The 13,116-nt window shown below is 49.5% G+C and overlaps 5 protein-coding genes across 5 annotated transcripts; 1 reads left to right on the forward strand and 4 right to left on the reverse strand.

Annotated features, from left to right (window-relative positions):
- Window positions 1-303: 303 nt before the first annotated feature.
- N7500_006655 (SDR family oxidoreductase) lies at window positions 304-1,293 on the reverse strand (the record flags this gene model as incomplete). The annotated part of the gene is made up of 3 exons (XM_056677799.1): window positions 304-526; window positions 579-1,180; window positions 1,246-1,293. 3 exons carry the CDS (start codon window positions 1,291-1,293, stop codon window positions 304-306), a joined length of 873 nt encoding a protein of 290 aa, XP_056532799.1.
- A 470-nt stretch (window positions 1,294-1,763) lies between these two features.
- On the forward strand, window positions 1,764-3,742 carry N7500_006656 (Major facilitator superfamily domain general substrate transporter; the record flags this gene model as incomplete). Its single annotated transcript, XM_056677800.1, has 9 exons — window positions 1,764-1,814; window positions 1,867-1,904; window positions 1,960-2,014; window positions 2,065-2,163; window positions 2,225-2,445; window positions 2,500-3,185; window positions 3,243-3,462; window positions 3,537-3,627; window positions 3,689-3,742. The coding sequence occupies 9 exons, from the start codon at window positions 1,764-1,766 to the stop codon at window positions 3,740-3,742; spliced, it is 1,515 nt and encodes a 504-aa protein (XP_056532800.1).
- A 791-nt stretch (window positions 3,743-4,533) lies between these two features.
- N7500_006657 (regulator of nonsense transcripts 2) lies at window positions 4,534-8,303 on the reverse strand (the record flags this gene model as incomplete). Its single annotated transcript, XM_056677801.1, has 4 exons — window positions 4,534-4,839; window positions 4,894-8,093; window positions 8,174-8,218; window positions 8,285-8,303. The coding sequence occupies 4 exons, from the start codon at window positions 8,301-8,303 to the stop codon at window positions 4,534-4,536; spliced, it is 3,570 nt and encodes a 1,189-aa protein (XP_056532801.1).
- Window positions 8,304-8,788: 485 nt separating this feature from the next.
- Window positions 8,789-9,079, reverse strand: N7500_006658 (uncharacterized protein; the record flags this gene model as incomplete). The annotated part of the gene is made up of 1 exon (XM_056677802.1): window positions 8,789-9,079. One exon carries the CDS (start codon window positions 9,077-9,079, stop codon window positions 8,789-8,791), a length of 291 nt encoding a protein of 96 aa, XP_056532802.1.
- Window positions 9,080-10,326: 1,247 nt separating this feature from the next.
- fhdA (putative transcription factor Tos4) lies at window positions 10,327-11,940 on the reverse strand (the record flags this gene model as incomplete). The annotated part of the gene is made up of 3 exons (XM_056677803.1): window positions 10,327-10,353; window positions 10,419-10,867; window positions 10,905-11,940. The coding sequence occupies 3 exons, from the start codon at window positions 11,938-11,940 to the stop codon at window positions 10,327-10,329; spliced, it is 1,512 nt and encodes a 503-aa protein (XP_056532803.1).
- Between the last annotated feature and the right edge of the window lie 1,176 nt (window positions 11,941-13,116).

Below are 13,116 nucleotides of genomic sequence, written 5' to 3' on the forward strand. Positions count from 1 at the left end.
AGATTGGGGCACAAGCAATACGACAAACAATAAATCAATTAGACCATTTGACAGATGATAGATCACATTTTACACCGTTGGAGATCCACGCGGAAGAGAACCCCCTGTTGCAAGACGAATGTGAAAACAGAAAAAAAAGGCCGTCATTGGCTTGCTTGGGATTATTTGACAAGGGATACGAACTCGGGGGTGAAGATCGTCGCCAGACCGTGTTGGTGGAGCCTATCTGGTACTTTTTTATGACGCTAGCTTGTTAGGGCAATGGTAGTCTTACTCTTGGCAGCTCCAACTCCCCCGATATGTTCACGGAATAGCATCCGGCAGGCCAGAGGCTTCGCCATGCATCATGTGGAACAATGGCTCCCAGACTGTGACAGCCCGCTTTGTGATATGACCATTTCCAGGTTTGGGCATCTGGTAGTAGATCAGTTCGTCGGCTGAGCCCTCTAATAGCTCACCCGTCATTCCGGTTGAGTCTTCTAGAAAGGTTTCATAGCCTCTGAGAATGGTTTGAACAGGGGTCAGACTAAATTAAAGGGTGTTAGTGTCCTTCAATGCTACTCGTAGACAAAACTTACCATTCAGGAGTGACAGCGGCGATCATCTCGGGTGGCACAATAGGTGTGTTCACAATCCCCGGCATGACACAATTGATCAAAATATTCTCCTTTTGCTTCAGCAATGGAGCGACACCGCGTATGAAGTGGTTCACTGCAGCCTTGGTGCCACAGTATACGGGATACGACTCGTGGGGGAACATTGCACCAATACTACCTGTGACGACGATGCGACCACCAGGTTGCGGGTTACGGCGCATGAAATGGATTGCCAGCTGGGTACCATACACAACGCCTTTATAGTTGACGTCCACAACGGACAAATCTGGTGCCGGCGGGATGTTGTCGACGTTGTTGTTCTTCGAGTCGTAGATGTAGATTGAAGACGTATCGACGATCCCGGCATTAGCGCATAATGCATCAATGCGTCCCCAAAGCTCATGGACTTTGCTAAATACCCTCGCGTACTCATCATAGTTGGAGACATCAGCAGCAAAGAACTGTGCTCTGTCCTGTGGTAGCTCTTTCAGGAGGGCTTCACCAGCCTTGCGGCGCCGACCTACACATGCGACCTTCCATCCTTTGGAGCAGAGGTGCTTGGCGAGGTCAATTCCGATTCCGGACTGTAAGGGATCTCTGGTCAGTGACTGATAGCGGGCCTCGTATAGTCAGTTTCCATTATACTGACAGTAGCCCCTGCGACGATAGCAACACGGGTTTCAATGTGTGAGCCCATCTTATGAGAAGGAATATGATAGTGTTCGATAGTGAATGGAGAAAGAGCCACTTCGAAAAAAGAAAAAAAAGACTCAATTCTCGGGAACTCTCTCATATTGTAGTGTTAGCGTGAGACGATCCATGCCCCTCTCTTCATATGATTACTATAGGGGCAGTTAGAAGTTTGTGGAAATTGTTTCTCTCCCCATTTCCCCCATTTCATCCACCGTATCATCAAAGTGCAGCATGGCTGTAGATACAGAGAAGGATCCAGTGCAAGCCGGTTCTCCAACGGAGGCATCAAGCCCCCCCTTCAACTGCTGCCAATGAATCAAATGAACCGGTTGTCACTTTCAAGACATGGATTGTCTCTTTGGTATGGATATGACACGTCAATTATGTTGTGCATACTGATCGTGCATATAGATTCTGTCTTGTGGATATGGCCTCTCTTTCTGGCCTGTCCCCGTCGTGTCGGCAATTGGCACCATGATCTCTGCTGATATGGGTGATCCGACTGGTTATATCTGGTTTGTTCCGGTGTGTAAAGAGTGACTGAAAGAGTGAATGGACAGAACTAATCCAATCTCAGGCTTGGACTATCTCGATCACATGCGCTTTCTTAATCTTGTATGCATCTGAAACACCGGGATATTCACATTCCAATTCTCATTAAATTCTACAGTGGTCCAAACACCGATCTTTTAGGTCGACGCTGGTTCTTGGTCCTGGGTAATTTGGTAGGTCAATCACTACAACCCAGCATACAGCATTTTTAACATTCCTCTAGGTATGTTTCGTCGGTCATATTGTGGTAGCATCAGCCAAGAGCACCAACCAAGTCATTGCCGGGCTCGTTATATCCGGTTTTGGTGGTGCAAACTGTCAGGTAAGAGCCTCTATTGATACTCATATACTTCCAGAAGGTGCAGCTAAAATTTTATTTATAGATGGCTGCATTCGCCCTGCCAGAACTCCTCCCCAATAAATGGCGACACATCGGAGTCGTCATCGCCGATCTCACAGTCTACATAGCCGTCATTGTCGCACCAGTGACAGCCCGGTATGGCTACGAGTTCGGAACCTGGGCTTGGAACTTCTGGGGCGTAGCCATCTTTCAAGGTCTATCATTCTTTGGCCTGTTATTTCTCTACCACCCGCCCAAGCACCCGTGAGCCACAGCCCCAAGTCCACTGAAACTAATCAAGCTAACCGCACAATCAAGCCTCGGTATCCCGTACAAAGAAGCTTTCAAATCTATAGATTACCTTGGCGCCTTTCTCTTCATCAGCGGCGCAGTCCCCTTCCTAATGGGCATTGTTTGGGCGGGCGTGTACGACTCAAATGACGCCCACGTCGTTGCACCACTCGTCGTTGGCGCAGCTATGCTAATCTGCTTCGCATTGTGGGAGTCCTTTGGCAAGCTGAAATACCCACTCACACCAAGCTATGTCTTCACCAGCTCATATGGCCGCGACTTTACAGCGCCTGTCATTGCGCTCGGTGTCGTCAATATGTTCTACTACTCCTCCAGCATCCTATGGCCGCAGATGATCACGGTATTCTACACAAACGGCGGTGCGGACTGGAAGTACTCTGTTATTCTCTCTTTGCCCCAGGGCTTCGCTATCTTCTTTGGTGCCATCCTTCTTACCTGCTTTGGTAGTAAGCTGCGACATTGGCACTGGCAGCTTACTGGGTCTGTGTTTGTTATGGTTGTCTTTGGCTCGTTACTTGGTATTGTCACGCCGACTAATAAAGGCACTATGACTGCTTTTATTTTCCTCTCTCAGGCTGGGTTTGGATGGGCTCTTTATTTGAGTATTGCTATTACGCAGATGGGTGTTGAGCATAAGAATCTTGGTGTCAGTGGTGGGATCTCGGGGTGCATTCGCTTTGCTGCTGGAGCTGGTATGTTCTCGCCTTTCTTGCTCTGTTTTATTGGATCAAGCTAACTCTCACCTCTAGTTGCGACATCAATCTACCAAACAGTCTACAGTAACACATTGGCAAAATATACGGCTATATATGTTCCTTCTGCTGCCATCTCCGCGGGGCTTCCGGAGTCCAAGGTCACAGATCTAATGGCTGTGGTATCCCAAGGTGCAGCGGCAATGAAATCATATAGCCCTGCCGTGGCGGCAGCAGCAGAGGCGGCTCTCAGCCAAGCCTACTGCAAAGCGATCTTGTAAGCACGCATAATCACACAGATGTTCCGCGGAAACAGGGGAGAAAGAAGCAGTGTCTAATAGTATCTTCTAGTGTGGTGGCTATGGTATCGATGGCCTTTGGTATCTTTGGTATTGGCGCTTGTCTGTGCTGCAAAGATGTTGATTCAAAGATGACCAACAAGGTGCGTGTTATTCTTTTCGGTGTAGGAATCACCGCGAGTACTAATGAGTCTCTTTCTTTAGATCGAGGTATACCTTGAGAACACAGATCTCTCGGACCGAAACAAGTATCATTAGATTAAACCGTCTGAGTCTTTATCTTCATGATGTGTTAATATGCCGGTGGAATGATTCTTTGGCAAAACAAATTAGACGAGGGTAGCCTTTCAGGCATAAAAATGCATTTAGCCACCATAATTAAGAGAGGTACGAGGGCAATGAACACCTTTACTGAAAACAATTTTATTGATCTCATTTCCTGGTGCAAAAAAATTCAGTTACATTGATTACTACCGCAGGCTAAGAGATACATCCATAGCAGGACGTTCGTAATTGCGTCTCCATCCATTCTAACTGATTCTCTAATTCCATGAGTCATTGACCCCCATTCATCCCTAAATCGAGGAATGTACGATCTTCACAAGGGGGCAGCAAAGCCGTGATGTCTTTCGCATAGTAAGTGATGATTGGCGACCAAATCGGGATTCGGGATTCTGTACGCGGGAATGAAGAACATCAAGCTCTCCACTCAGCTCAGGGGCTCACCAGTCAGGATGGGAAAGCGATAAAAGAAGGATCCCAGGCAGCAACAGGAGTGCATCCATTTCGAGGGCATTCGCGACGGGGTAGATTCCATTAGCGAGAACGGATTCCTAGTCATACTCATACGGCATTTGCATACTCGCGTTGTGTGCGACGTATACCATAGATAAGCTCATTGGGTTGAACCAAGTGTCTTTCACACTGGGCAGTGCACAAATGGAGAGATTGTTCCATGGATGGCAATCTTCCACAGGGAAAATGCGCTGGCTGTTATGCCAAGTGAAGATATGGAATATGGACCTCGGTCCACATAGTAGCAGCATTTATTACCAATTGACGTCGCTGAGCTGAAGCTTGCGGGAACGGAAGGCGGATCGGTTCGCGCCAGCCTTGTCCGTCCGCTGGCCTGTGGGAGTGCGCTTATCCTGGGTTGCTGCTTTGTGATTTCTCAGTTGGAAGTTCTGCCGGTTAACCAGGGGGTATTGCTCACTCTCTGTGGGTTCGGGTTCGGTCGAAGCCTCGTAGTTCAGGACCAGGTTTTTGATACGTTGCTGTTCTTCCCGGTCGGCTTGTTGCTGGCTCCGCATAGCAATAGCAAAGGTCGAGTCCGATGGAAGATCGATGGTACGAGTCTAGATATGTTTAGCAATTTACAGAAGATTGCGGTGGTGGATGGAAAGCACTACCTGCTGCTTGTTTCCCTTCTTTGTCATCAAGGAGAAAGCCATTGTCTTGGGCGCAACAGGTACTGCCGGGACAGGCTCGGGGCTGGAATCGCTGGGCATATTTTCGCGGGGGCGCTTCATGGGAAGAGGAATATCGAAGACGGTCTTGCGTTCAAACCGTCGCGAGTCCATGCTCTCAGCCATCATCTTCTCGAATTCTCGATCAAACTCAGCCTCGGTTACTGGGTCTCGCTCCTCTTCCTGTCTGGTGACAATGATTTGTTCGTCCTCGGATTCGCTATCGCTGTCGTCATTTGCCTCTGGATTGGGACCAGACACCTTCGACGGGTTAAACGTGTTAATGGGTCGTACTAAATGCAGACGAGATGGGGGACCTACTTCGGCCTCATCGCTGGATTCCTGGTCTTCGTCTATTTCGGGAATAGCATCCTCCTCAAGGTCCTCGTCAGAAGAACTGCTCTCCGCATCTTCTTCATCGGCTTCAACAGGTCTCTCAGAGTCCTGAACGTTGTAGTTTAGGGCAACAGCTTCGGTAAAAATCCGGGTCGCTTCTTCACCATCGGTAGCAAGCTTCCACTGCGGGCGGATAGAGTGGTATGTATCCTGGACAAGGAAGTCGACATCCATGGGAAGCGGATCCTTGGTGAATAAGTAGTACTGGAAGAAGGCAAGGAAGAAATCCAGTTTCTTCTTGGCAGAACCACGGTCAAAGCAGTGGCCACAGGTATCAAGAAGAGTGCATGCCAAGCGCAAGCGGAAGTAATCGTCAGGCAAGTCTAGCATACTGATCTTTCCAGGAGCCGGGGTACCACCTTCATGGCCAAATGTAATAATTCGGTACAACGTATCGAAGATCACAGGGGAATCGATCATCTTGTAGTTGTAGAGCTCACCTAGATATTTGACTTCCGCAATACGCTTCTGATTAAACTTGAAGTCATTCTGCTCAAGGCCAAGCGTGACCTGCTCCAGGATGTTGTCGACAACGCCGATCACAAAATCCTGGTGGTACCGGTACAAAGCACTGACAAGAATTGCCAGAAGGTGAATGCTGCCATATTTCACCTTGACCGGTTTACTGAACACACGTTCTAGGATCTCGACGACCTCTTGCTCCTCCCAGTGAAGTTTGCGAATGGATTTCAAGATCTTTGTGTAATTCCGCTTGTTCATATCCAGGTAGATTAGCCGGCGGATGTACAGCTCCATGGGCGTACGCTCCTTCTGCTGGATCGCTGGACGTGGTGGCGGGTCAACATAGTAGATTGCGTTTTCGATAACCATCCGCTCCTGCTGGGCCAGGTGCTGCACGGTCTTCTTGCGACTCAAGGTCTCGAGGAAAGACGCCATCCGGGGTGAGGTGTCGGGGTTGCGGAGTAGGTAACGGCCGCAGTTCTCAAGCAAATGGCCGATAATCTCAATGTTCATGCGCGAAAATTCGTCAAGTGAGACCTTGAAACAATGGAAGATGATATGCTCCGGAACGACACCAAACTTGGTCAGTTCAGCCAGGTAGCGAACATTGCTCATGCGTACTTGACCGAGGAATTCCTTGGACTTGCGTCGTTGCAGGCTTCGAAATTCTTCATCGAGGTACGTGGTCAGTCCCTGTGGAATATCCGGAAGGTACTGTCCGAGCGTTGCCACCAAGCGAGAATATAGAGGCAAAAGATCAATGCGACCCTTCGGGATGTCCGACACAGCTTTGACTAGCCTGTTTCGTGATGCTTTAGAATTGACCCAGCAGAAATCCAGAGCAAACTGATCGACTTGATCTTTAGTCTGCAACTCGGGAAGCTTCGCAAGAAGGGCATCAACCTGCGCACCCACAGTCTTGCTGGCAATGGCAGTTGACTGGTCATCAGCCTCCGCGGCAGACTTCTCGTCCGAGGGCTCGGCGGAGTCGGCGGTTTCGCCGTCAGGTTTCTTTTTACCAGATTCCTCACCTTCGTTCTTCTTCTTTTTGCCGTCCTCGAGTAGAACCGCAGGCACCTTGCCCTTCAAATCGACCAGGTTCTCGTAGAAACGCCTTTCTTCCTCGTCTTCCCAAATCCCGGCACCTTCACCTTGGCCTCGTAGATAATCCGTGGTCTTCACAAGGCCAATGCCACCACTGGCAGAAGCATCCGTGGGTTCCTTCTCAGCTAGATCGGGCATTTCGGTTCCCAAAGCCTCGCACAGCACCTGAGTATTGGCTACGAGCTTCTCTAAGACCTTGGACTGCTTCTCGAAATTCGCCTGGCGGTCCTCGAAGATCTCACCACTCTTCACATATGCCTCGGCATTGCGGCGGTTTTGCTGTGCCAGCGCTCTCTGGTCTCGAACCACGTGGGCCTTTACATCCTCAAGATACCGGTTCAGGATGTTTCTAAACCGCTGCTGGACTTTCTCTGGGATCAGGGGCAAATCAGTCTCCGGGTGGGCATCCCCATTGGTCTCGGGAGTCTGCGCGTCCGCGCCAGAAGTGGTAGTAGCGCCATCCGCCTCGACGGTCTTTCTGCCTTCTTCGGTAAGCTTTGAGCCGACGATATCCCAGCTAAAACTTTTCACAAACAAGACTGCAAGGGGCAGGTTTGTATGATCACGATCATGACCAAGCAATTCCTTCAGAACCTCCAATGGGAATGGGTCAGCCTGTTTGTCCTGGTCTTTCGCACCAGCGGCGGGAGCCTTGGCTTTCAACGGGGCATCGGACGGCTTGCTCCCAATACCAACAGCTCCCTCCTTGCCCTTGGCACCCAGTTCCTCAGGTCGCTCGACGTCATCGAGAGTTTTCAAGACATTGACCAGCCAAAGCTCCGTGACAACGCGGAGAAGAACGCGGTGCCGAGACAGTCGATCTTTCTCTTCGCGTTCGCGGATCTCCTGGCTGAGCGCCTTGAGCTGCGCTTTATCCGGTGTGCTCAGTCCGCGGCCGAGCAGCCAGCCGATCTGCCGTGTGAATTCCCAGGGGCCAAAACGCTGATGCAGCGCACTAACGACCTCTACTCCAGCAGCAATTTCTCCGGGGGATTTGAGTTTACACAGGCCTTCGTAACAGGCGGAAATGATCTCGGAAAGGTACTTGTGGAGCGAGAGGGTGCGGATATCGGCGAGGAAAGTGGACAGGGCGGAGGCACTGATGCCAGTGCGTAGACGTTTGATGAAAGCGGTGTTCTTCTTGAGTGCTGAGTCGAGGGACTTGCTAGTGGAGAATACATCTAGTTGCGAATTATTAGAATCACCTCAAAGGTGGGCTGCAATGACATTTCGTCATAAAGGGAGTCAGATGGGATCTCACCAGATTCGCCTGCCCAGGTTCGCTCGTTTAGGTCGCGAAGCTCCCCTACAGTAGAAAAAAAAAACGCAACCGTCAGTCAAAATCCCCAAGGTGAGGTGCGCCAGACCGTACTTTTACGTTGGCGATCCATAGCTGTGTGTCACACAGGCTCAATCGTGGGGTCCTTTCTGAATGTCCGAGAGGAAAGCGCATAAGTGACGTGAATGCCACATTGGGGGAAAAGAAAAGCTAAGAGAAGACAAAGCTCAGGGCTTTGAAGTGAAGAGGTGCAGGTCCGAAGGTCCAAAGGTCCAAATGGTCCAAAGGTCCAAATGGTCCAAGGCGGAGGTGAAGGCGGACTTTTATTTGCTTATCCATTTATCCACCCGACTTGTGCGATAACTTCACCTTGTACTTTACTCGATTGCCATTTATCTTAACGTTCCTTACTCGTTACTTGTTATATTCTTTCAATTTCAATACAATTTCATCCTTTGCGAGACTCGATAAGAATAAAGGAAGGTTCATTATCCCCAACCCTCTCCCCCAACTCCCCGCTTCCTTAGGTCCCACCATGTGCTATAACCCTGCACCAAAGGACGATCATCGCAGCACTAAATGCTGTTTCAATCCATCCTAAACTCCACTGTGCGTATGCGCTTCTGTAAATCCCATCTCCTTTCCCATCTCCGATCCGTGCAATCGTCCTTGTATCTCGTGCTTGCGGTCCTCGTTACTCCAGCTATGTTTGCGATCAAAAGTCGGTTTCCACGACTTCTCTAGAAATGTGTCCTCTCGATTGAGACTCGATGATCCAGTGGTATCGGTTGAAGGATTGGGGTTCTGAGCAAAGGGCAGAACGACGGTGTGTTCTTTGCCGGTATTCGAGAATTGGCCATGTTCATCATTTTGGTTGTCGAATGCCATTCTGAATGCTCTGGATAGATTAAGATCGAGGTTGGGATGTAAGAGCTTTCCAGCTACCGGTTGAAGCTAGCTTATGATGGTTCAAAAAGCGATATCAGGATTCCTCAATGTTGTATTCACAGCTCTGCTTGTCCTTTTATATCTCTTCGGTGCGGGGTATGCAAGGTCTAGAGGTGCAGTGTGGCAATGGGCGAGATTAGATTCTGTAATTTGCAGAGATGATACATGTAAGGACAACCTCTCACAAGGCGTAAGCAGGTATCTCATCTGGATTTAGGCGGAGGTGGAGATGACGTGTAGGTGGCGAAGAGACATCAGGCTATCTCTAGGAGTACAGCAACGGATATGGTACAGGTATAGAGGAGCATCATCGATAGCTTCTCACACAACTACAGTATGTATATCATTGTAAAGCTTGTCAAGTATCCTCTTTGTAGATGGTTGTGATATCAAGACAGCGATGGCGAAAGCCTGCAGCAAGCATCTACTGTATCACCTTGGATCCACCCGAGTTGATGCTAAATAAGTCTGCGATGTCATTAGCATGAGTGATAACAATGCAGCATCCTTAATCTGCTTTTGGTCTTGCCAGCTGACAAGACATAACAACCACCTAGGTGCTACGCCATTGCATTCCATACAGTATCAAGGTAAGAAATTGTTCGAGCTGATACATTGAAATTGACAAGCTAACATACAAGTCGTGAGTGCGTTCAACCATTGGAAAGCAGACTGACAAAAATGGCAAAACCAACGAGGCAAAAGCAGATGTAGGATACATAGTCCGCGAAGTGCGTGACTTCAATGGTCCCGATAAACACCAAGGGTCAAGCTGGCGAAGTATCTCTGCATAGAGGTACCTTCAGCACAGGAGCTGGTATCAGAATAACTGATCTATAGGCGAAAAAAAAACAAAGAGAAGAAAACAGCCAATGATGGCCATAGGAAAACATGGCCTGTTGGAAACCAAAGACCAACTTCGGAATATCCAACACAATACACATGCGCTTTTGAAAACCAAGAAATCATACACGTCGGCAATGGAACGAGGTAATAAGACCAAGCAAAAACAAAGCAAAAAAAAACAAAAAAACAAGGATGTTGATAATAGTGAATTAAAAACAGGGTATGCCTCACGCCACGCTATGCGGGTCTCCCTAGATGCTAGGGAGACAAAGAATCACTGGAAATATGTACTGAGAAAGTCCATCCGGGGGAGAGACATAGGAACTTATTTGGTCAATGATTCATTTGGGCTTGCGCCAGAAGTATTGCTGGAAACAAGTTAGTGAGGATTCAGGTACATCAATGTATGTATAGAGGACATGGAGGTACTAACCTTGTGCTGCTTCCGACAGTTGCGCAACCCAGGCTTACGGAGATCATCCACCACAGCAGATCGGCGCATCGCATCGTCATCCTCATCAGGGATGTAGTAATATTCACTCTCAAGTGGTTTGCCAGCAGCGTCCTTGCCTTCGCGGGCAACTCTGCCAATGAACTTAGTCGATTCGAGAATGTTGCGGATATCAGACCTGGAGAGGCCGGTGGAGTACTCGTGGCCGGACTTCCAGTACGCGGGAGGGAGATTGTTCAAGATGGTTGAGAAAGGCGTGGATGACAGTCGAGAGAAGGCCAGTTGATTGGCAGCGTGGTTGCGGACTCTCTCGGACCGTTCGTCGGTGTACTGGGGCTTGGCCTCGGGGGGTCTCTGATTCCCTGTTCTCGTGGACGGTGGCTGGCTGTCTAGGGGACCGGGTAGGCTGGAGGGGTTGAGTGGGCAGCAGGCTGCGAGGAGAACGAGCAGTGTGAACGGGGGAATCACCCGCCCGGAAAGAAGCCATACGAGGAAGAAGGTTCTCTCCGAATGGTCCAAAGGAGTGGACGATAGGATCATTCTCTTCATCGTTGTCGGAGAACTCTTCAGATCTACCAAGGTCACTCGACTCACTTGCCCGTGAAGTGTGAAGCATAGCAGTAGCACGACGGGCACTCTGGGACATCACTCCAGTGACGGTGTTGTGACGCTTCAATGGAGAGGGCTCATCCTCAAACACCACAACTGGAGCGCGAGAACGAGAAGGTGTGAAAATTGGCGAGGATGGGGGGATAGCATGTTGAGCCGCAGGCGAAGGGGAGACAGGAGAGGCCAGACGCTGGCGGTCCAGAAGCGGACTTTCCTGCAGCTCTCGTCGAGATTGGCGTCGCTGAGTGGGTGTTGCTTCGTCACTGGTCTGTTCCGAGTCTGTAGAGGGGCAGTCCCTTCGCTCGCTGCGAGGCCATTGAACCAGCACACGGGCCTCATGGACATCGATCATGATATCTGCGTCTTTGATGTCCGAGGTAAAGGTCTTTCCTTTAGCCAAGTCATATTTCCTCCCTTGGCAGTGAATCTTTATCCCATTCCATCCCATGCACACGATTTCAACCCTATCCCGATCGAAAGGGTTTGGAGCTGGCTTGTATGTAGCCTTGACATGAACACGAGAGATCATTCGACTAGCAGCGAGTTGGTGATGGCACGAGACACTGGATCTTCCCATCAGAATAGGCTCCCCATTCTCCAACAACATTATGGCGGGCACAGCAGACAAGGGGGCACGTTCGAGAGCGGCAGAGAAGGACCGTGGCAGGGAGGGTCGGGAGGCAGCAACACCAGGAGGAGGCGAAGAGGACATAATATGGGTTGACGAGGTCGGGACCGGGGTGGGATACGTCGAGACATCTGGTTCGCGTGCTACACGCTTTTGAGGCCGAGGAAGGGAGGGCGACGAGCTGGGTTCGAAGGCAGGCAGTAAAGCTGCAGGACGTTTTGCGCCCAAGATAGAGCCAACTCGGCTCTTCAACGGAGAGGACTCCATGGTAAAAAGGTAAGACGAAGTCAAACGAGCTCTCCTACTCACGAGAAAAAAAAACCTGAGTCGAGGTCGAGGACCCGCGTCTCCGCGTGTTATAGGAACACAGAGAAGAAGCTAGAGAAATTTGAAGAAGAGAAAGACTTCAAGGCCTCCCCTAGAGAAAAGGGCGTGGTGGGATGAAAGAAATTGGTCAAGGAGTAAGGAGGAGAAGCATTGAAGAAAAAGGTCGAAAGGTGTGTGGTGGTGGAATGCCCTGGGGCGGAGGCGTCTTGTCCACCCTGCGCGGAAATGCACGCTTACAGCCCGAGACGCGTTCGATAGGCGCCAACCACGCTCCACTGCAGATTCGCGAATTCAATTGCTTCCTCTAGGTATTGTACAATTAGTGATTGGTAAATTGAGAGACTAAAACGTGAAAAGGCGCGAATTGGAGATTTGTTTCCTCTGAATGCGTGCTGTCAAGTCTATACACTGCGGCGCGTCCGCGTCTCAAAACACGTGACCCCACGCGAGACAGTAAATCGGGTTTAAGGATGTGTCAGGAATGGTATTGACTTCAAAATTGATATTGTCTAGCCGATCACCCCTTGGACGAGTTCAAAAAATGAGTGCAACATAGTTTCTATCTTAAATATCCAGCCTAACTGACTTTCAGAAGCTAATGGTGAAATCTAAGCAGGTTTCCCCGGACTGATACCTAGCAAGTAATCTAGTACGAAGTACGATATGTAGTACTAGGGTATACAATAAATTCCCAGCAGAAAATGCAAGCCCCTAACCCCCCCTCAAGCCCCCCACTTACAGTCAATTTGATCACCGGTCACCTCGTCGCGTCTCCCAGCCATTTATCCGACCCCATATTGAACCTGAATTCTCCTCAATCAGAACATATAACTATCTCCCCAAGGGCATATGGGCTAGAATTTCTGATCAATCATACCTAGTACAAAAAAGAAAAAGGAAAGCAACAAAATGCCCTAGTTTTTGCACTGGAGCTTTTGTTGACAAGTGGTGGGGCCTCGGGTAGATTGGTTTTTTGCTACGTTTCTGTCATCGTTGACCTCACCGGTCTTCACCAGGGCTGGGAAATTCCAGTGAAGAATCTTCTTGGGCAATTGACCTGATTTCATAATAGCTGTGAAGTTAGGCCTCTCACAAAATCCCCTTGCCTAATATATA

Source organism: Penicillium coprophilum, assembly GCF_028826855.1.
Source record: "Penicillium coprophilum strain IBT 35676 chromosome Unknown utg000004l_segment0_segment0, whole genome shotgun sequence".
Classification (NCBI taxonomy): domain Eukaryota; kingdom Fungi; phylum Ascomycota; class Eurotiomycetes; order Eurotiales; family Aspergillaceae; genus Penicillium; species Penicillium coprophilum.